Genomic DNA, 24,320 nt, shown 5'->3' on the forward strand with positions numbered 1-24,320 from the left:
CACAATCATTATATTGCATATCAGGAAAATACATTGCCAGTGTTTTCAGTATTACTGTTTTATAAACCTAAATGTCCTAATATCTATAAGTAATCATTATCACAAAAAGTAAGGATATACTGGAACTCTTTGCTTCACCATCCCCCTTCAACCTGAAATTAAGGTTGATGAATTAAATTTATCAACAAAGCCATCATGAATATTTAGAGGGAAGATAGAAGTAAAATCATTTCACAGTCCATTTACTAGTGTACATTTCAGCCCTTGCTAAAATTTTGAGACAGTTTCTTTTAAAATAAATTTTTAAATAAGTAAATTCAATGTGCTTCTCTTTAGGAGTTGTTTAGCAGTGTTATAATAATGTGATTCCCTGCACAGCCCAAGCAGTCCTTGTTCAATAGTATTGTTCAGGGATATCTCAGTGTCTTCATATTGACTGTCTACTCCTTGTTTGCCTAGTTTAATAAAAGGTGCACATTGCCTGCTTTGATTCAGAAACTGTCAACACAATTGGAAAACTCATCAGACTCAGCAAGAGCAGAACAGTCTGCTACATGTCCCAACTGAGCCTTGTGTAGGTTCTAGGCTGCTAAAAATTGCAGTGTCATTGACAAGGAACCAGTATGATCTATTTAGAATAACCAGCCAGGTTTTAGATGATAATTTCTGACAGAATCTAATTTCTTCTACCTCTTCATAGAAGTTATCACTGCAGTCATTTTCATATTTTTTCACTTGGTTTTAATTTTCTTCTCACATTTTAAAATAAGGGTATAACCTTGTATAACTCTTCTCCAAAGGATGACAGCCAACAGCTATCATAAAACCATACTGCTAACAAAATTCTCTCTAGTTAATTATCACCCCTTCATATCCTAAAACAATAAACCTCATTTAGTCTTTTAGACAAAACACCCCATATGCTCCTGGTTCCCTGTCAGTCCTTGACTAGGGAATCAGAAATACCTATAAAACAAAACTTCCCACAAAAGACATGTTAATGAAGATAAAGGTTAATATAAAGCTTTCATAGGTCACATATATGACAATTGGAGCTCACTCTTTGACTTGACAAGGCATTGTTTTAGATGCTGGGAACATATGGAAAAAAGAAACAGTTCCTGCTCTTGAACTCGGCTTGCCCAGCTGAGAGACTGCAAGTGTTTTGTAGTGGCCAAAGCAAAGGGGAAACAGGATGCAGCCAGAGGTGAGGACTGAGAGCCAGGGTCATGGTGAGCCACTGCAGAATTTCAGGAACGTGATCACAGTTTCACATCAGCAGGATTGCTTTGGGTGCACTGCGGGAGATGATTGAGGGAGGAAAAGGGGAGACAAAAAGACTAGTTAGGCGGTTGTTGTAGTGATCAAAATGAAAAATAAATCATTTGAAGAGAGGATTAAAACTGGAGCAGATTTAAAATATATGAAGGTGGTGGAATCAACGTGTCTTAAGTTAATTATGAGCACTCGGAAAGGCAAAGGCCCAGATGACTCCCTGATCTCTGACCTAAATCACTGGAAAAAGAATGGTACCCTTTTCAGAGGACAGAAATGCCAAAGCAGGGGCTTTCCTGGTGGCACAGTGGTTAAGAATCCACCTGCCACTGCAGGGGACACGGGTTTGAGCCCTGGTCCGGGAAGATCCCACATGCCGCAGGGCAGCTAAGCCCATGCGCCGCAACTACTGAGCCTGTGCTCTAAAGCCCAAGAGCCACAACTACTGAGCCCACGTGCCACAACTACTGAAGCTCTCACACCGCAACTACTGAAGCCAGCATGCGTACAGCCCGTGCTCCGCAGCAAGAGAAGCCACTGCATTGAGAAGCCCGCGTACCACAATGAAGAGTAGGCCCTGCTTGCCGCAGCTAGAGAAAGCCCGCACGCAGCAATGAAGACCCAACACGGCCAAAAATAAAGTTAATTGATTAATTAATTAATTTAATTAATGCCAAAACAGGAACAGGGTTAGTTTTGAACAAAAAAAATCATGGCACCTATATGACAACTTTATGAAGTGTTATGTCCCATAGACAGTAGATGGAGAAATCTGGAGAGAAAGCTGAGCTGGAGCTGCAAGCATAAAAGTCATGAGCAAGTAGGTGAGAGGGAAAGCATGGAGTGTGTAAATGTGTAAGAGAGGCTCAAGAGCTAATTCTGGGAGAATGAGTCAGGTATGTGGCTCAAGACTCAGGACAGATTTTTCTCTACCACTATCATGATTCAGAGGCTACCACGGTGATAATTAGTCCATTCTGCAGGGCATTATTAGCTATGTGATATTGACCCAATCTGTCCATTAGTTTGAGCTTCAGTTTTCTTACCTACAAAATGTGTAGAACCACACTCACGTAGGTATCTTGAGATCTAAATAAGGTAAGCTGTGTTAAAACGCCTAGCCCGGAAATTGACATATAATAAGCTCTCAAAGTTTTATATGTTACTTGAATCCGAAGCCAGAAAGATCACAGAAATTTTAACTCATGGTCACTCCAGCCCCCAAATGGCTTCTCCTCCTTTGTCTTCTGTCTTTACTAGTTGACCAAAGCCAAAAACCTAGAAGGCATTCTTCTCTTCTCCCTCTACTTCCATACCCAGTTTCACCCTAATCCCGCATTCCTGTCAGATCAGTCTGCTTCTCGTACCCCACGTCCACTGCTTTCCCTAAGACCATCCTGACCTCTCTCCTGAACCACTGCAAGCCTCCTTCGGGCTTCCCATGCCCTCCGATGCATTCTTCACATTGCAGCCAGAGTGAGCTTCCAAAAGATAAATCTAATGTCATTTACTTGCTAAAACCCTTTGCATAAAGTCTGTATTTATAGCATGTAAAATCATTCATGCTCCCAAGAAATATAGTTTTTACTTAAACTTTGAGCCTCAAATCTCACCATTCCTCTCTTTGAAGACTTTATTCTAGCTGCAGACATCTACTTTCATTCCCTGATCGGGTCACATCTCCTCTCTTGGACCCATCTGGTCTAGTCGACCCTGCTACCTTCTACATTCAGTTCACCTCCTCTGAGAAGCCTCCTCAAGGCTGGGTTAGGTACTCCTCTGAAAAGTTTCTATAACTCCCTGTTCTACATGGCACTTACCATATTCAGACTCCTCGGTCACCTTCGCTAGATTATACATTTCCTAAAGACAGAAATATTTCTTACTCATTTTGTTATCCCTTATACACAGTATGCTCAATAGTATATTTTAAGTGATTAATATATATCTCTTTGGATAAATAAATTAAAAATCCATTAGAAAGATGTTGTGTCTTTTAACCATCTTCGTGAATCATATTGCTTAAATCTCTTCTCTAGCTACCTTCAAAACCGGAATTTTTACGTGTGTGATCTTCAACAAATTAAACCTCTCTGTGTTCCTTGTCTGTAAACTGAGGATAACAATAGTACCTACCTCATAGTATTACTGTAAGGATTAAAAGAGTTGATGCATGTAAATCATTTAGAAATGGCACCTGGAAGTTTCCAAGAGCTCTCAGTAATTGTTAGCTGTTATTATTATTGTCACTGTCGTTACTGTTGTTATTAATATTTTCCTATAAGGTGGGAACTTCATGTTTGACATCTGTCATGAACCAGGGCTCAGGACATATTTCACAAAGTCACAAGTTAAAGAACAGAGGAAGCTTTAAAGCCAGAGGTCAGCAAGAAGCAATGTCATGAGTCCCTGAACCTCCCACTCTCCCCACAGAAAGGCATTCTGGGACCAGACACGTTGCTGAACACATTATGGATAAAGGTTCCAGGTGAAGGACCAGACTTCCTTGTCACTCTGTCTCCTTACAGGCCAATCATGAGAGCAACTTTGTCAAAAGAGAGTAAACAGCCTGCTTGACACCAAGCAGGCTGGATGTAAGTGTCAGCTGTTTACAGGAGTTGTCTGGAAAAGTCAGCTCCCCAGCAGCTAAGGACGTTTGGGTCTATGGAAAAGAGTAAAGCTTTTGGACAGGAGTAAGAAACCACCAGTCTTTACAGGAAGCTTACGTTGGGTCCAGTGCCCTCTGTCTTAGACAAGAGCAAGGCCCAATCTCACCTGGCTCTTGTCTAGCCAAACCAGGGAGAAATTATATCATTTTGAACAATACTACTTGATGCCCCAGTTTTTAATTAATATTTCCTTCTGAGGTACTTCAAATGCTGTCATGCTTCTGCTTTGAATCCATCTTGGGTATCTTGAGACTCCAGGTTTTCTAAGAGTCTGCTCTCTATCAAGACAAATCCCAAAATTTCTTCTAATAGCTTTTGTTTTTGTCAATAACATTTATTAATGTATCAGGCACCATACTAAGGGATGAGAATACAAAATATAGGGACATAATTCCTTCTCTTATGTATGTTTAGCCTGAGAGGAAGCAGATGAAATATTACAATACAATGTAACAGATGCAATAATAGAAATGTGTGCAGGACTCAGATGCACTCAGAAATTACCCTGTTCAGCCAGAGATTACATTTTGCAAACTATGAAGTAAATATGTTTTTGATTTACCCAGAAGATAAAGCTTAGGATCCAAGTAAAAACACTGAAGCCAGGCTTCCCTGGTGGCGCAGTGGTTGGGAGTCTGCCTGCCGATGCAGGGAACACGGGTTCGTGTCCCGGTCCAGGAAGATCCCACATGCCACGGAGCGGCTGGGCCCGTGAGCCATGGCCTCGGAGCCTGCGCGTCCAGAGCCTGTGCTCCGCAATGGGAGAGGCCACAACAGTGAGGGGCCTACATACCGCAAAAAAAAAACCACAAAAAAACAGAAAAACATTGAAGCCCAATTAGCAGATGTATAACAATAGATAAAATGGTAATCATCACTCCTAAAATTACATCAGTTGATATAAAATTGGAGAGGAAGATGTTATCATGAGAACTGAAAAGCATTCCTAGGGAATGGCCAGAGGCAAAGTTTAGAAGCTAAAAGAAACAAAGTTCAAATTTCAGCTCTGCCACCTATGCTGTGTGAATTTAGGCAAGTTTCCTAACATCTCTGAGTCTAAATTTTCTCATTTAAAAATAGGTATAATAATAACTACCATATTGAGTTGTTTTAAGCAGTAAATGAAGAAAACTATGCAAAGCATCTAGCACATGATGCTCAATAAAGGCAGCTAATTTTTTTCTCAGACTATAACTTCACTTGTCATCTATTTTATTCTATGCACTTATAATTAGGTAACTGTGAAATCGACTAGAGAGCTCTCCTGGGGTGGGATTTTAAAGTCTTTCTATGATGGAGTTCTATTCTATTTTTCTTAGTTACTTTTGAAAACTATCCACAGTAGTTTTGATGCATTATAAGCATTTTTATACACATCCTGTTTTACTAAAATGTGTTGCAAAATGTGTTAAAATTCAAGCCTAATTGGTAGCAAAAGTAGTCAGAATACAGATAAGAAAAAATCCTATTCAATAATGGAATATAAAATGAACAGAAAAAAAGCTAGTATCCTGACAGGTTAAAGTGTTTTGGTCACAAAGACACAGATGGGATTATGAGACATTCCCTATTACTAAAAAAGCTAAAGCTTAGCAGTTAAGAGGTTCCTGAAGGCATATTTTTGCTTCTTTCTACAGACTCTGCCTCTAGCATAAATTACAGATATTTTAGAGTCATGTCAAATAGTGTCAATTAAAAAAGAAATTAAAATGAGATGTGGGTTTTTTTATTATTATAGAAAATGAAAGTGTGTAGATGGTGGTACAATAAAGAGAGCACTGATAACAATATTTACACTTATATTTTTGTATTTCTGTTGTTGGCACAGGGAAGAGGTAAGCTTGAATTATGCCTGTCTTTAAATATTCGTCTGTCCCTCAATTTTCCGACATCAAAAATGGGGGAAATATCAATGGAAAAGCTTGGGTCCTAGCCCACCAGACACCTCCATTTTGAGGGGCAGGGGGAAGGTGCCTACACAGGACCATAAGATGCACCTTTTAAAAGACCTTCATTTTTCCTCACAAGGTGGCATTTTAGAGAGGGGGGGCTGCGGATTTCAGAGAGCCTGCCCTGCTTTAGGCAAATCCTGAGCAACAATCCTTTAAAAACCCTCCCAGAGAACCACCTAGTCTATAAAAATGTGGTTCCAGTTCAGTGCCCTCTCTATGCAAAGTTTTTCTTTTTAACTGTTTTGTTAAATTTTAACAATTGGGGCATTTTGAAAACTGCTTTACACACTTCGTTGCCTTCTTAAAATAAAAGCAGACAAATGTTAAAAAAAAAAAAAGAAAGGGGGTAAATAAACCCTTTCCTTTGTCTTTCTCTCAGAGATAATGTAAGAATAGTCACGTGAATACCTTTGAACACTTTATTAAAAAATAAGCTACATAAATTCCAGGTCAACTTTATTGCATTGTTAGGAAATTCCCAGTGGGTAGTATATTAAACAGAGAAATAGTTAAATATCTTACCTTATCTTGTATGTGATTTCCTAAGTACAAAAATAATAATAATAATACAGTTATCTTGTTGTTACTCTTAACTTTGGCTTCTTATCCTGTCCCTAAAGCTACACTGTCCTATAGAGTAGCCACTTGCCACATGTGGCTATTTAAAATTTAATGTCAATTAATTAAACTAAAACTAAAAATTCAGTTCCTCAGTCTTACTAGCCACATTTCAAATGCTCAATAGCCACATGTGACTACTTGCCACCATGTTGGACCGAGAGAACATTTCCGTCATCACGGAAAGTTCTGTTGGAGAGTACTGGCCCAGAGGATGCTCAGGCTGAATGTCCTGTTGCTCTGTGGCCTTAAGCTGGGCACTGATAGCATTTCAAAGATTAAATGACCTTAGGAGTTCTGAAAGGACTTCATAATCACATCAGCGTCAGACTAAGGGAAAGACGGAAGTAAGTGAAGAAGAATTAAAGAGGCAGGGACTTCCCTGGTGGCACAGTGGTTAAGACTCTGTACTCCCAATGCAGGGGGCCTGGGTTCGATCCCTGGTCAGGGAACTAGATCCCACATGCATGTCACAACTAAGAGTTCGCATGCCACAACTAAGGAGCCCACATGCCACAACTAAGGAGCCTGCCTGCTACAACTAAGACCTGGTGCAACCAAATAAATAAATAAAATAAAGAATTAAGTAGACAGTAAAGAAGAAAGAAGGAAGGATGGCTACAAAAAGAATACACACTGACATTATTATTATAAAGGGATAAAAAATGAATCAGGAATTCAGTGTTTCTGCAGAAGTACAGTTTTACTTAAAACATTTGTCACATGTGGTTTGTATTAAATGCATCAATCTTAGACTAACTTTCTGATGTCCTAATGGGGTTTTGAGGCATTCCAGCTAAATCACACAAAAACTACTTCTGGACATTGGGATGAAATTTAACCTCCCATATGTATACCACAAATTTTAAAAACATATTTTTCCTCTCAAGGGGGGTCAGCAGATGCTACGAAGATACTTGCAATTCTTGTTCACAACTTTCCTATTTATCCTTGTCTGGACCACATGTACTCACAAGTAGTTCTCATGCTTACCAATGTTTTGGCTTCTACTTCCTCTATAAAAGGAATTATAACTTAGCATATGTATTATTTGTCCCCAAAAGTAAGAGAATAACCTGTGTATGTTTGCATTTAGGTCATTCTGTCCATTGAAGAAGGTTACAGACTTCCGGCTCCCATGGGCTGTCCAGCATCTCTACACCAGCTGATGCTCCATTGCTGGCAGAAGGAGAGAAATCACAGACCAAAATTTACTGACATTGTCAGCTTCCTTGACAAGCTGATCCGCAATCCCAGTGCCCTTCACACCCTGGTAGAGGACATCCTTGTGTAAGATGCATAATGTTGATTTTTCCCCTTGACAATCATAATTTCTTTCAGGCTGTAGACAAGACTAACAGGTAAAGAGGAGAAAGTTTGCCTTGATAACTGTCTAGTTGTCTACCTTTTAGAATATTCTGTATAAACCATATTTTATTTATCAGCTGAAAAAGCAGTTTATTAACATTTAAAAAATGATTTTTTTCCACAAGAAAACAAGTTCCCCTCTCCTTTTGTCCATATCTAATCTTTCTGAATCACTTTTTAAATATTTTTTCCTGTGTGGGTCTATGGTATTTCTAATTCCTTTCTTGACTTACTGATTTTCTTCTTACCTTTATAAGAAGAAAATCTTACGTGTGTTTGTGTGTGTGTGTGTGTGTGTGTGTGTGTGTGTGTGTGTGTGTGTGTGTGCAGCCCCTTTAATTTTCTTGTCCATTCTATATTCTATTCATCTCTTTGAAATGGCAAGCAAGACGGGGGCAATTTGTGAATCAGCCAGGAGCAAGGATGTCTCCTGCTGATATGATCACACCCAGCTTTTGTTACTTTCCATTGCTAAAACCAGAAAAAGACAGATGGCAAGACAAGAAAATGAAAGCACTCATCCACCATTTTATAAAAGTCAGTAGCGTTGAGAGATCTACCCACTTCTCTCTGAAAAGCAATTATAAGAGGGAGAGTAGAAGAAAAAAAACCCACTGCCATCTATGTCTGAACATATAACATTTCAAATGTTAAGTTGAAAATATATTTCTTTATATTAAAATATAAAGATTTAAAATATATTATATTTTATTATTAAAAATCTATTAAAAATAACCAAAGCGTTTTCAAAGCTTACTTTCCTGACTCAGGAGATGGCCAATAGGGTATACAGATGTTCAACTTTAGGTCACAAGTTCAAGTCAGTGCAGGTTTTAGTGACAATAAAGCCAAAGGCTCTCCAAGAACTACTTGAAACAGACCTCAGTTCATAGCAGAGCATAGAAGAGTTCACCTCTAAATCACTAATTGGCAGCCTCAGTAAAGTGAAGCCAAGCATGAAATAGCTAGAGATTAAACTATTATTCTAGCCGGTCTTCCCTAAAGCAGTCCAGCACAGGAGGCTGTAATGGTGAGAGTGGGCGTGGGGGCCATTTTGCATTTTATCATAAAAGCAATGGGCAGCCATTGAAGGATTTTAAGCAAGAGAATGGCATGATCACATTTGCATCTCTGAAAGATCACTCTAGGGCTGATTTAAACGAAAAGTGTGAAACAAGGAACAAGATGGGAAACAGAGACAGTTATATGTTTTCAGCAATCCAAAGTAGGAAAGGTCAGGGCCTGACTTATGAAATGAGAATAAGTTTGGAGTCAGGAGATAAGAAAATGGATATATTACTAGATAAGGAAAACGAATGTGTCTTGGTCATTGAGTGAACAAGGAATGAGGAGAAAAGAATCAAGATAGTTGTCAGGTTTCTTTCTTAGACAAGTTGGTTGATGGTATTACGACTGAGAGAGAGGGAGAAGGGCAAGTTTTGGGAATAGAAATGAGACCATTTCGTGCATATTGAGTGGAAGATTCCTGTGGGACATCTAAGTGAAGATATCCAGTAGGCACTTATATTTATATAGGTTGAACTCAGTTAAAAAGAACTGGGCTAAAGATGTAGATTTGGAGATCATCAGCATATTGATTGCACCTGAAGCTTTAAGCGTAGTTAAGATAGCCCATGGAGAATATAAAGAATGAAAAGAAATAGGAAAAGAATGCAAACCTTTGGAACACCAAGATTTAAGAAATGAATTGAAGAAGTGTACCCAAAGGAGACTGAGAAAGGAGAGGCAGACAGGTAATCAGGGAAACAGGGAAAGCACAGTATCCTAGAAGCCAAAAAAAGGAGACAGTTCCAAGGAGTTTAATGTCCAAGGCTTTATGAAGTTCCCTTAAAGATAAAAATGAAGTGTGTCCATTGGATTTAGCAACTATGTGTTTAGGTTTCATGGGCGGCCTTTGCAGGAGCATTTTCACTAGCATCATGTAAGACAAACTCAGTGGGGGAGGAGTGAATGTGAGGTCAGAGAGAGGCGCTATACAAAGTACCAAGTCCAGTTCTGTTTTCTAAAAAAATCTGTATCTGAAAAGAAAGAGAAGTGGTTAGAGAAAATGTTTCTTGTGTTTTGTTTTTATATGTTTTATTGAAGACATGAGCATGTTTTAATAATGAAGAGGAAGAACTACTAGAAAGGGATCATGGAGTGAGTCTGAAATCATTTAATCTGGGCCTCTTGTGGTTTAGGGTCAACGGACTCCACAGCCAGTGCCCGTCAACAGAGCTCTCTGACTGTTCTATGGCTGTAGACGCAGGCAGGTAAGAGCCTTCTTTTTGAAGAAAAGCAGATAAAACAATTTCTTCCCTGCTTTTTCAAGATAATGAATCTTCCTCATATTTGGAAAATAATGATAAAGAATTTAAGATGAGAAAATATCAAAAAGTCCAAATGAAACAGAGGTAAAGTCAGTATGAGGGCTGGTGACTTAGGGCCAGAAGTTATGCTTTAACTGGGTGGGCAATAATCCAGTGGACAGGCCAGAGAAAGGCAGGCTCTGCGATGCTGCTGCCACATGTGGGCCAGGAGTTGGGCTTTATATAAAGTTGGCAGTTTGATTCAATTCTAAAATCTGATCTCTGGGACTTCCCTGGCGGTCCAGTGGTTAAAGACTTCGCCTTCCAATGCAGGAGGTGTGGGTTTGATCCCTGGTTGGGGAGCTAAGATCCTACATGCCTCGTGGCCAAAAAACCAAAACATAAAACAGAAGCAATATTGTAACAAATTCAGTAAAGACTTTAAAAATGGTCCACATTAAAAAAAAAAAAAAATCTTAAAACAAAAAAGTCTAATCTCTGGGGGACCAGATAGAAGTTTCTGTGACTGATTTGCTATCCTTGTTTCTGACAAAGACATATGTGCTACCCTTAATATACTCTTGTTTGGGAAACAAAAAGAACCAGAGTTCTAAGGGTATCGTGCCTGAACCTTTACCAGTATTATTGTTTTCAAAGCAGCCTGAGTGGGTTTCCCTTGTCCACCCCCTCACCCCCAATGCCACCCACCTACCCCGATCCCAGAACACTGAGACCGTTTAGGGAGAAGAGATGTGGTAGATTGAAGGATGGCAATGTTAGCTACAGAATGCCTGGTTTGTTTTATGCTTACAAAACTGTGACATTGCCACTCCAGCCCCCAAATTCCAAAGCCCAGTCACTTGTCCCAGAGTGATGTTGGACTAAGGAAACATGATGGGGTATAGAGCTGCAGTCTTTCCTCCCATGTATCTCTCAAGAAGGTAAAGGAGTCTAAGAGTATGATTCACAGCAGCTCTTATTAAACTCTCCTGTACGCTCCTTTTCTCTAATATCCCCAAACTCCCAAATTCTCTCACACTCCTATACTGACATAACTCTCTCACCCACTAGGTCCCCATGTTTTTTCTTCCACTCTAATTGCTTTTGTTCTCAAGAATTCACCTGAGAAGATTTTATCCATCCTCTTGACAGAGTAGTAAGAGGGGAAGAAATTAAGGTGACAAAGAGGGGAGAGGAAAGCTGAGAAACCCACAGCTTCATCATTTTATACCAGCATATTGGAAATTTCATAGACCTTATATCTGTAATTTTTCTTTCAAAAAACAGAATACCAAGTAGAAAAAAAAAAATTGTTGGTCAGAGAAGGCTTTTATTATTTAGAATGTCAGCAAATAATGCTGACACTCTTGTGCCTGACACACTCCCATGGGAGTATTCAGAGCTCTGTGAAGTCCCCAAACTTCTTGCTTTCTCTGCTACTCAAGAAAGCATATGGATATATAAGTGAATGTAATGATATAAGTACAACCTTAAATCCAATTGATTGTAAAAAAATAATTTAAGAAAGTACCTTAGTAATACAGGCAGTCATCCTTTCATGCATGAATTTCAAATTACCTTCATTTTCATTTACAGTACAATGATGCCTTATAACCCCCTTTCAAAGAAATATCTGTAGCTGTCACAGCCCCTGGAAAAAGGGCCCAGCTTGAGACCAAGGCTACATGGAGAGTGACATCAGGAGTGTTGCCTGGCCACACCCTTTGAAACACCTCTTCTCCCTTTCCCTGACCCTCAGGATTAACCCAGAGGCATGCATATTGCCATGGAATCCAGAGTCACATCTGGGGCCCGGTAGTTTAATAGCATGAAGTAGATTGATGACTATATGGCTATCCCTTCACCCAGCCCTACCTTCCCCACCCTACCTACATCGTCCTATACACTCACCCTCCAACCTCTTAACCCCCACCCCTGTTTCTTGCATACACCGAAGCCTACTGAGTGCACTAGGCTGAAATCAGCTGGACAGTGCCTTTTGGACAGTGCTGCAGTGTAATAGGAAAATAACTCTTTCTCCCAATCCTGCTCCAGATGCCCAGCATGTCACTGATAAGAATTTTATAGATTATGGGCTCCTCGACAACATCAGCTAAAAGGTAGCATTCAGAAACAGGCAACAATTGACGAGGTGGACCAGTCCATGACAGAAATCATATTCCACCCAGGCCAAGGCACATAGGAATATTCTCACTATTTTAGCTCTTAGGAACTGGAACCACCACTTTCCTTAGTACGTATAAATTAACTGTTGAACTTTCAAGCACTTGGCTTCTGGTAATATGTGAATCATGAAGGTAAGGAAAAGCTCAAACCAGTATCATCAGCTTTGGGGAACTGCAAGTAAACATTATAAAACTAAATGGTACTACCTCCCTCCATCCAATTAATAAAGCACCTGCAGTGCTGTCTCCTGAGGGCAATAACTTTCAACAGTTTGTTAGAAATGTTTCTGTTCATTTTGAAAACATCTTGCTAAGTGCTGCCTAGGCTGTCCATAATCATCACTTAATAAATTGTTTATCTCTATAAACCAAGTTATGGATAACTTGTTCTGTTTAATTTTTGTAACTAACAGTTTTAATGTTTTTTTTTCCTGACAGAGAAATAACTGGCTGGCCAAAACTAGTGTTGTAATCGAGTGATAAGCAAAGCTTTGTGGAAGGAAGACAGAATATTAAGTATTAATCAGGAAGTGTGAAACTTCTACCCGTTAGAAAATCTAAATTCAGTTCACTTGAACTGTTGCCACAATATAATACTACTAATGTTAGTACCAGTACTAATATTGATACAAGTTCTATTAATCATTATCAGCAATAACTATTACTGCTATTTGTTGAGAGCCTACTATGTGCCAGTCATTGTAATAGGCACTTTTATCTGTCATGTCATGTAATCCTCACTGTTATTATCTCCATCCCTCATGTAAGGAAACAGAGACTCAAAGAGGCTAAATTTCCCAGGGGTACACAGCAAGTAATTACTAGATCAGGAATTTGAATGAGGTCCACCAACTGCAAAGTCCTTGTTCTTTCCACTACACAGTATACAATCACCGCACTGTTTATGATTATGGGAAAAGAGGATACATTTTTACATCCCCAGATAGATTTTCTCTGGACTTATCAGACTTCACCAATGGAGTATATTAAAATTCCAAAAAGAATTTGTAGCAGAGCACAGCCTGTTATTTTATGTTCTGCTAAGCAAATACAAGGATGTAGAAAATGAGTATGCCCTCATTCATGGGAATAAGAAGCAAACACATAGTCTCTATATTCCCCCAACTTTCTCCTACAATGCTCGGCCACTTGAAGAACATTACATGAAAAAAGAAAGTAGTAACTACAACAAAATAAAGAAATGAGGAAACTATGGCAGCAACATAGTTTCACATTTACGTCCTCAAGCATTTTTGTAGTTTGAATTTTTCCAGTGTTGGCAAATGTATGCTTTGCTTCTTTTCCTTGTTATGGCCGACATTACTAACCATCACAGCATTCCTTCTCACTGAGCCCAGATGCTGCCTCTGTATCTTTTTAAGACCACATTTTGATAACCACTGGCAATGAATTGTAGTTGGCGTGTGATATGAAATCTATTTCTGTCCCTGTATTATTTACCCACAAAAAATAGGCTTTCCTGAGGTTCAGTGATCTGTTACTCTGACCATAGTGACCATGTGCTGAGAACTCTACTCAGAATGTAGGAAATAACGTAAACAGTGTTATTCCTACCCTGTATCTATCCTTCCTAATGTTTAAACACATCTATAATTTTTTTTTTTTTTTTTTTTTTTTCCTTGCGTTATGCGGGCCTCTCACTGTTGTGGCCTCTCCCATTTGCGGAGCACAGGCTCCGGACGCGCAGGCTCAGCGGCCATGGCTCACGGGCCCAGCCGCTCCGCGGCATGTGGGATCCTCCCGAAACGGGGCACGAACCCGCGTCTCCTGCATCGGCAGGCGGACTCCCAAGCACTGCGCCACCAGCAGGGAAGCCCATCTATAATTTTTAAATTTGCTTTGAATTTCACTCCTTCATACTTTTTACCAATTATCAGCCTTATTATGAGAATTAAATAATCCTGTCAATAAAAAACCTGAAGACTTACTGAAAATAAGAAGCTGATAAAAAATAACTCACGCTCCCAATTTAGCACTGAGGAGCGTCAGATTGTTTGGAACAAAGAGATATTGCCCGCAAGCATGAAATACTCACAAGATTTATGGCATGGTTCTATGCCCTTAGAATTTTATGACATCTTGTGCAAAATTTCACTTTAAAATTTTAAAAGAATATCAAAATTGTTTCATTAACTTGTGTTCAAGTTGACGATTAGGCCTAATTATAGGGAGGGCAATGTTTTATTTTTTAATCTGATTAGATAAATTCTTCCTTCAAAGGTTAGGTAGGTAGTGAAGTGTGAAGTGTAGTCCCTTAGTCCCTTAGTCATGAGATGAGAAACTCATGTAAAAACAGTGATATTGAATAAGATAAATGTTGCTGTTGTGGTTCTAGGTCCCTTAACCCTGTGCTGCCTCACTCACCTGTAACTGCCTCTTCCTCCACTCTGAAACCTATCAAGATAGATAAGCAAACATTTTTGCAATGTGAGGAATAAACTAAATAAACAGCATATTCATTAATAGGCTGACCACTATAGCAATAAGCTCTTACTCTTCCATTTAATGAGTTAAATGAAAGTAGATTATTCATCATGAATCAACCATTATGTCATGGACCAAACTTTTCTGTAGAGAATATTCAAATCTAAATTATCACTTATTTAATGAATTCCTTTAATACTTTCAGCATTGTGCTAAGGCCTACAGAATATAGAAATATATATGAGATATGATTCCTGCCATCAGGGAGTTTTAACTTACTCTTTAAAACCAAAATTCTTCTGTCTTATGGATTTTTCCCAAGGAAGAAATTCAACTGAAGCATAAAGGTACATGTTCTGGGATTATATAATCATCTGTAATAAATTTAATAAGGTTGCTAGCAATTTAAGAGTCTGACTCAGGGAATTAACAAATTATTAAGCATCAACCTACAGAATACTATACACTCACTTGAATATTAGTTATGAAGACCACTAACATATAGAAAATATTCATCAGTATGTGAAATAAAGGCAATACAAAATAGAATGGACCCTATCTGTACAGTCTTGCTAACCATATATAAATGTAAGAGCTAGGAAAAAGTTATGTTAGAGTGGTAAGGGGAGAAAAGCCTTTAAGCGTGTGATAATTTCATATTAAAACAAGATCCATATGGTAATTCTATTTTTAATTTTTTAAGGAACCTCCATACTGTTCTCCATAGTGGCTGTATCAATTTACATTCCCACCAACAGTACAAGAGTGTTCCCTTTTCTCCACACCCTCTCCAGCATTTATTGTTTCTAGATTTTTTAATGGTGGCCATTCTGACTGGTGTGAGATGGTATCTCATTGTAGTTTTGATTTGAATTTCTCTAATGATTAATGATGTTGAGCATCCTTTCATGTGTTTGTTGGCAATCTGTATATCTTCTTTGGAGAAATGTCTATTTAGGTCTTCTGCCCATTTTTGGATTGGGTTGTTTGTTTTTTTGTTATTGAGCTGCATGAGCTGCTTGTAAATTTGGAGATTAATCCTTTGTCAGTTGCTTCATTTGAAAATGTTTTCTCCCATTCTGAGGGTTGTCTTTTGGTCTTGTTGATGGTTTCCTTTGCTGTGAAAAAGCTTTGAAGTTTCATTAGGTCCCATTTGTTTATTTTTGTTTTTATTTCCATTTCTCTAGGAGGTGGGTCAGAAAGGATCTTGCTGTGATTTATGTCATAGAGTGTGCTGCCTATGTTTTCCTCTAAGAGTTTGATAGTGTCTGGCCTTACATTTAGGTCTTTAATCCATTTTGAGTTTTTTTATGTGTATGGTGTTAGGGAGTGTTCTAATTTCATACTTTTACATGTACTTGTCCAGTTTTCCCAGCACCACTTATTGAAGAGGCTGTCTTTTCTCCACTGTATATTCTTGCCTCCTTTGAGAATGGACTTGAGGATATGGGGAGGGGGAAGGGTAAGCTGTGACAAAGTGAGAGAGTGGCATGGACATATATACACTACCAAACGTAAAATAGATAGCTAGTGGGAAGCAGCCGCATAGCACAGGGAGATCAGCTTGGTGCTTTGTGACCGCCTGGAGGGGTGGGATAGGGAGGGTGGGAGGGAGGGAGACGCACGAGGGAAGAGATATGGGAACATATGTATATGTATAGCTGATTCACTTTGTTATAAAGCAGAAACTAACACACCATTGTAAAGCAATTATACTCCAATAAAGATGTTAAAAAAAAGATCCAAAAATAAATAAATAAAAATTTTAAAAAACAAACAAACAAGATCCTACCTTGGAATAGTGTTTCTCAAAGTATAACTTTTCTTGAATTATTTTTAATAGGTCTCTTACTTTTATATTTACATGATGATTATAAAATATGGAAAACTTTTGAGGATAAAAACCTTCCTGCTTTTTAATGGCAGTTTTAATACCTACTGGTAACATAAGAACTTTCTAAATTAAAATATTAATACTATTATGAACTCAAAGGGCTCATTAGAATCAAGACTTCTTGGCTCTATCAGTGCTATTCATTTTCACATATTTAGATATATTGAGAGTATGTGTTTATTGCACCTTAAACTATACTATTACCTATTCTAGCTATACTGCAGCCCTTTCTCTAATCTTAATTGACCATAATTTATACCTGGAAGAATTTCCTAATTCTACCCCCTCCTCATTTATTCAGAGGAAAGTAGTAGACCTTTGACCTTCTGTTCTACAATATGTACTTTTTTTCTGTGAGGTTTTGCTATAAAGACATTTCTCAGGTGGGAAGCTCCCACTAGTCACCAAATAGCAGAAATTTCTACATGCTCAGCAAATAGCAGACTGAATTTATCATTGTACATGGTTGATAAGAAAGGGCACTTATTGTTTATTAGGTAATATTCCAGAGAGTTCATGTGAGGGTGATAGCACCCAGCCCTCAAAGCCAGAAAATAGCAGCATTTTTCAACTTCGTTATAAGGTGAAAGAAAAGTTATTGCACAGTGGCTGTGAAAAATGAGGGAACGCTGACCTTCCTAAATCAACTGTCAGTGCCGTCGTATAAAGGCCAAAGTGTAACTAGGTTACTAAAGATGTGTGGAGAGAAAGGGAATTATGGTATTGAAACATTCCAGGAGCAAATAGTGGATGCCTTTCAACAGAGAAATAGGCCATTTAAGTCATTTAGTATACAGAATGTCCTTCCATGGCCTTTCTATACTAAGGACATAAAATTAGCAAATTACATTTCCACTCACCAATTATATGAATTGTGAAAGCTCAAGAGTTATTCCAGCATTATCTCGGGAGAGAGAAATGGAAGTTATTTGACTATGTCTGTGCATCAAGAATGGCATAGGAGTATGAAGAGAAAGTCACCTAAACACATCCTTTTAGTCTGGTTCAGTTTCAACAGATTTCTCAGACAAGTAATTAAAAGACATGAGAGCCACAGTGTTTTGAAATAGGACATTCAGCTTCCTAACGTGTATTGTTTTATTTATGTTAATAAGCAATAAGGATATCCTGGGCATTTTGATATTTAAACTTGGTCAGTGAACTTACTACAGCACTATTTCCTGAAGTATGTTCTGTAGGAAACTGTTCAGATAATTTAGGAAAATAGTACAGAAGCTATTTTGAATCCTCTTATGTATTCATATTGTACATTAGGATAGTGAAGGGTCTAAAGAACGCCACAATTCAAAACCCTGTTTAACTCTGTTTGCCATGGAGAACTTTATTGTTTTATTGATATATGAACTTTTTTTTATTTGATAATTCTTATTAATATAAACAACTCTAGGAAACTAAGAAATATAGCAACCGTTAAAGTGTTTATTGGTGGTAGATGCCATGATAGCTTTTCAACCTTTAACATAACTAAACTTTGTTTAGGGTCAAATCATGAATCATTCTGATATTAATTAGAATGAAATAGCCGTAATCAAATAGCATTGCAGTTTTTAGTACAGGAAAATAAAATGTGGCTTTACAGCCTCCAAAATAGGAAATATGGTAACAGAATTGAGTAGTGGTAAAAAGAACACAAGTCACTGTGAAGAGTTACCAGACTCCATATGGACTACAGTGTAATCACAAGATACATGCATTTAGTTTATGCAAATTTCAATTATATGGAAAGAGCAATAATGCCTGGATTTCCCTGTCATCCTTCTTCACCCCCCTGTCCACCTTCAACTAGAATTCAGTTTAGAAAAGTAGAAGTCAATGTAGAATCAAAGAAAAACCAAAGAAATGAATTTTAGGTCTTTAGTAGGGACTTTGTCCTAAATAATTCCAAGAGGCGTCTTTCCGGGTCTTCGGGAGTCATACAGTGTACAACCTGTATGCCCATGTATTATGTACATCTCTGGCTTTTGTGCTCCTAAAGACCCGAGTCCTGGTGATATACCTATATGTATCTATATCTATGTATTCACACATTCACTAGCCTTTTCAAAATAATACCTTTATATTATTTTTATATTAAAACTACAAAAATATCTCCAACTGGAATGCCCTTCTGCATCAGATCTTAGGAACAGAAATACACATTTCTGTATCACTTACTTTAAGATCCATCAATGACAGATTCCTTTTTCTTGTTAACCCAAGCTTGCATTGATTTTGGTTTCGTTTTGTGCTTTATTAATATCTGTGCTTTGGGCTGTGTTACCCTATACTTGGATGTATGTAAATCTTATTCATGCAGTTGAGCTCTATGACAGCAGAAATTACTTTTTAATAAATAATAAATTGTTGTTGAATGTTTGCAAATGTGAAAAAGGGGACTTCCCTGGTGCCACAGTGGTTAAGAATCTGCCTGCCAATGCAGGGGACATGGGTTCGATCCCTGGTCCAGGAAGATCCCACATGCCACAAAGCAGCTAAGCCTGTGCGCCACGACTACTGAGCCTGCGCTCTAGAGCTCACTTGCTGCAATTACTGAAGCCCGTCCACCTAGAGCCTGTGCTTCTCAGCAAGAGAAGCCACCACAATGAGAAGCCCGCGCACTGCAACGAAGAGTAGCCCCCACTCGCCACAACCAGAGAAAGCCTGCGCGCAGCAATGAAGACCCAACGGAGCCAAAAATAAATAAAATTTTTTTTAAAAAAATGTGAAAAAGGCCAAAGGGCATAGATTCAGTGGCAGGTCAGAAAGCGTATGACTGAATAGCCTGTGGCTAGTTACTTTCTTTTGGGGTATTCCTCAAATTTGAAAACAGAATTTCATGCAAGAGAAAAAAGTAAACAGAAGTTAGCAAGATGTGGGTTTTCTCAAGATACATCAAGTATAAGACCTAGTAGTGGCAAAAAGCAGGAAAAGACAAAAGAAACTGACAAGTGAAACTGACCAGGTGTAAGTGGCTGATTTGAATATGATGGAAAATTTTTAAATCTCTAGTTTTCTATGGAGGATGAAAACATCTGATGTAAGAATACTGTAAAATTTAAAAATAAAGTTGGGCATTTTTTGCTTTATCTTGCTTTTAAATGGTCTCCATGCTTGTTTGTTTGTTTTTTCCTTGTAGAATGCCAGACTCCCCTGGTGAAGTTCCCGAATATCCTTTGTTTGTGACGGTCGGTGACTGGCTGGATTCTATAAAGATGGGGCAATATAAGAATAACTTCATGGCAGCAGGGTTTACAACTTTTGACCTTATTTCAAGAATGAGCATTGAGTAAGTGGTGCTATGTTTATTACTATATTGAGATGCTCCACTCAGGAGATTATAAATTCAAATACTATATCAAGAACACCATGGTTAAACTACCTTAAACTAGGATGGTGTTTCCACATCTTTCCTCACCGTTTCTGTCGATCATTCCAGTGAAAGTTGGACATTACACTTTTAACTATTTTCCTTTGAAAGAATATATTTAATTCAAAAAACTATTTAAAATTTTAAATGCTTTCTAAAATGCATATTACTCTTGTTCACATCATAGATTTACATCAACATAGTTTTACCTTAGCAAATTATTTTTGACTCATGTATACTAAATCAATTCCTATTACTTTCATCAAATGTAATAATTGTAATAATACGATATTATGTTATCTCAGAGCTTTTTCTCTATGTTATCTCAGAGATTTTTCTTAAAAGAAAGATACTAAAGATCTTTCTGCTTAAAAGAAAGATACTAAAACTAGTAGGTGAAGCCATATGAAATTGCCATTGTTGTAAAATAGTAATGGTAATTTCATACTGTTCAACATAATGTAATGGCAGTTTTTCAGATTATTGAAAGACCATGACAATTAAAATGGAGTCCACATTATACTTTCTATCCTACATGCTATTTTGCTAATACTGTTGAAAATTTATATAATTACATAAAACCCTTGGGCTTATGAAATATCTGAACATTACCTCGGTGCCTGAATTCTTTGTACCCTTAAATCTGAGGTTGACCTGACGCACTCTCTGGCACCAGGGTAAAGAAAAAGGTAACGAACTCCTGTTGTTCGTTTATATCTCTGCTTAAACTCTCATTTTACCAGGTATACAATTTTTGGCAAATCTGACATGGGACACATTTACCATATCTAAATGTTCATTTCCTCTCTGTCATACTTACCAGATCTAAATGTTCATATTCTCTCCTTCCCTCTCTCTCTCTCTCTCACTCTCTCTCTCTCAATCTCTCACAGTGATATTAGAAGAATTGGAGTCATACTCATTGGACACCAGAGACGAATAGTCAGCAGTATACAGACTTTACGTTTACACATGATGCACATACAGGAGAAAGGATTTCATGTATGAAAGTACTACAAGCACCTGTGTTTTGTGCCTCAGCATTTCTAAAATGAAAGATATCTTCTCTACTACCCTCTCTTCTGATTCTCCAAACATCACTTCACAAACTGCAGTCTCCTGTCAGACTATGGGCACACACCCTTTGTTTATGCTTCCAACCTGGATTTAAAAATCACTCATCATAGCTCCTCTCTGAATAACCTGCAAATAAAACCCTGGCCCACTGCAGATTATCATTACACAATGGTAAATAACTCAGCATGGATGTGTAACTTTGTATAATTGTATTTCGGAAGTGTTCAAGGACTTAACCCAAAGGAATTTGGGGTTAATGATGTATTTAGAGTTTGATGGTAGATTAAAAAGAAGGAGTTGACCTTTCTTTCATGTTTTGTGAAACATGTAGCTTCCAAACTGACATGAATATTTATTTTTTAGATAATTATATTCAACTCTGTGTGTCATATCGTAAACTCAATCCTACAATACTTCACCTGTCGAAGCCTGATGTTGTTAGAATTATTTGCAGAAAAGACCAATGATTTCATGTAGTGAATTTTTGTCAACTGTGACTGTGGTGAGAAGGAAGTTATCAGGGAGGGTGAGGGAGAAACATACTGTGCTTTGAAAACTTCTTAATCTTGGTTTGTCATTTTTTAAAATTAACTTTATAGTGTCCTACATATTTCGTAGTAGGTGGTAGTTTAGAGGCAGGCTCTCCCCTCTAATTTTTTGCTAACTATAGTATATTTCTCTACTGCGTTATGAAGATCATCCCTGGAAAGACCAAGAGTGAGTCCATTGCTCTAAAGGCTATAAATAGAGTGAAGCATGGAATAATCCATGACTGTTTCCTTGGTTCATCTTCACAAGTTTGCAAGAGTAATTATCAAAGCATTAAGAAAATTATTCTCAGCAGAATTGCTTTGAATAAAAGATCTACGATTATAGCCTTAGATTAAACATAAAAAGATTTTAATTTAAACAGAATTTTATGATAGTTACATGGTGGCCCAAGAAAATAAACACATCGAGCTGTCTAATATTGGTACATTTTGCAAGTTTAAGAATTTTTATGTTTTGTTTTTGTAAAAATAAGTTACACGAACATGCTGAGCTGTTTTCCAAACCTTCCAAGAGACAAATATGCCCTTGCGTACACCAAAGAGGGTATAAACGGATCTAGCACATGAGCATATATGAATTGTGTGTAACCTGAGTCCTTGATACAGTAACATAAAAATGTAAACACAGCTAACGTGTGTTGTTGCCATAATCTTCTGGAGGCTGCAAAAACAGACAAATATACTTTCACTGAATTAAGCTGAGTCAGCTTATCAAAACAGTAATGTCGTATGAACAAATTCAATTATAAAATCAGCTGTTCCCTGTGAAACTAAAAAAATAACTGCTGTGCTAGGTGGAAGAGTAGTGAGAATGTCTTAAGAGAAAAAAAAGAGCAGGTTGTCTGAAGATGCTGATTTCATATAGAAATTAAGTTTTATTTGATCTCACAGATAAAGGTGCCCTACCCACATCCTCAAATTCCTACCTAAATTACATTTTTTGGTGATAGTAGTTTTCTTGCTATAAAAGGAGTCTTGTTTTTTTTTTCCTATTTTAAGATTTGTTGATTGTCCCATTAGACTAGACCCTTCCACATATTTTCTCTTGTTGATTTATCTTCTGATTTTTGCCTCCCACAGCTAAAATTTTCTCATTTCAAAAAAAAACAGAGAGAGCTAGAAGGAAGAGTCTTTAAAGCATTCCTTAAAGTACAATAAAAAAGAAAAAAGTGGGAAATCCATCACTTTTTAAGTAAGTGTGTCAGAAATAGCTAGCAACATTTTCCAGCCATCACCTGCATGGTCATGCATCACTCACAGACTGTCTGCAGTTTGCTTGTTACATTTACACAAATCTGGATACATTTAGAGGAAATATAAAATTTCCATATTTACCTATCTTCAAATATATATTAAATAAGAACAGATGTAAAGCAGATTAAATTTATTAATCATATATATTTATTTTTATAATACAACAAAAAACATATTTAGAAAATAAGGAATAGAGTAATTATGGTCTTCCATAGGACTCTGTCAGCAACATCTGTATACTTTGATGAAACAAATTCTATAAAGTATTTAAACTTCTATGGGATGGGCATTCAGTGCTTGCAAGATTTAAATTCTCTGTTAAGAATTTTTTTCTTCAAAAATCCAATGATCCTATTCTATATCTGGTTAATTCATACTTCTTTTTCCTTCCCAAACATCTTTCTGTAGTATTATAAAACTGCCTTTTCACTTTGTCTCTTACCCCCAATCCTCTTTAAAATTTACATTTATATTACATTTATATTTTTTGCAACGGTAAGCATGATAAACTTTAGTGTAAGTTTGAACCGCATCACGGTCAGAGCAAGGTATGCAAGATTAAACAGAAACATTAAAAAATAAGTATATCTATTTCTTTACTGCCTACCAATCACAGATTTGAAAATTTTACATGAAATAGTTTGAGATTTACTAGTGCACATATTCAGTAATTAAAGCTGTTTAATATTCATAACATAGAACGTAATGATAGAAAGAAAATGAGTAACTTCCATAAATCACAAGCCTCCAAAAATAATCTTTAATAACTAAAATATGCATATATAGTCATGTACCTGCTTTATTTTAAAATTCCTAGTCTATACTACTGAGGGGCTTTTTAGATTTTGAAAATCAGACAGCTGAAGGAACCATTTTTTAAAAGTTTCTACGTGGTCAGTTTCCAGCGTATAGTCAACTCATTATCTCATAGTATATATAAGACATAACTGGGAAAATATGTAAAAACAATGTACAATCAAGAAGAGAGATTAAATATGTAAATCATTACACTAAAAAAGCCATCAGAAGTTGCAAAGCTCTTGGTTTAACAAGAATCAAGAATTATAGCACTTTTGCACTTAGTTATAACTTGATAAGTTATGCATGCCATAATCAAGAAAGATTTCTTATTTCACTCTGTATTACTCTTTAAAATCTATCCAACTAAATACCTGAAAAAAAAAAAATTTCCAGCCACAGCTTTAAGGCCCAACTCAGTCCATGCGTGGAAAACAAATCCAAATTTAATCCTTGAAAAGCAGTCTTTATAGGAGGTCTTCTGAAGATGTGGTGAAGAATGAATTACATTACCTATCTCCCAACCACAATTTTCTTAAAAAGCCATTTTTATGTCT

The 24,320-nt window shown here is 37.3% G+C and overlaps 1 protein-coding gene across 1 annotated transcript in view; it reads left to right on the top strand.

Moving 5' to 3' along the window:
* EPHA6 (EPH receptor A6) overlaps nucleotides 1–21,091 on the top strand; it is an 894,187-nt gene extending 873,096 nt beyond the window's left edge. Inside the window, exons 16-18 of the mRNA XM_007459872.1 lie at nucleotides 7,611–7,804; nucleotides 19,853–20,002; nucleotides 20,977–21,091. Of these exons, the coding sequence (XP_007459934.1) occupies nucleotides 7,611–7,804; nucleotides 19,853–20,002; nucleotides 20,977–21,091 (459 nt within the window). The remainder of the gene's footprint in view (nucleotides 1–7,610; nucleotides 7,805–19,852; nucleotides 20,003–20,976) is intronic.
* Nucleotides 21,092–24,320: the final 3,229 nt, after the last annotated feature.

The sequence above is a fragment of the Lipotes vexillifer genome, unplaced genomic scaffold (assembly GCF_000442215.2).
Source record: "Lipotes vexillifer unplaced genomic scaffold, Lipotes_vexillifer_v1.1 scaffold448, whole genome shotgun sequence".
Classification (NCBI taxonomy): Eukaryota; Metazoa; Chordata; class Mammalia; order Artiodactyla; family Lipotidae; genus Lipotes; species Lipotes vexillifer.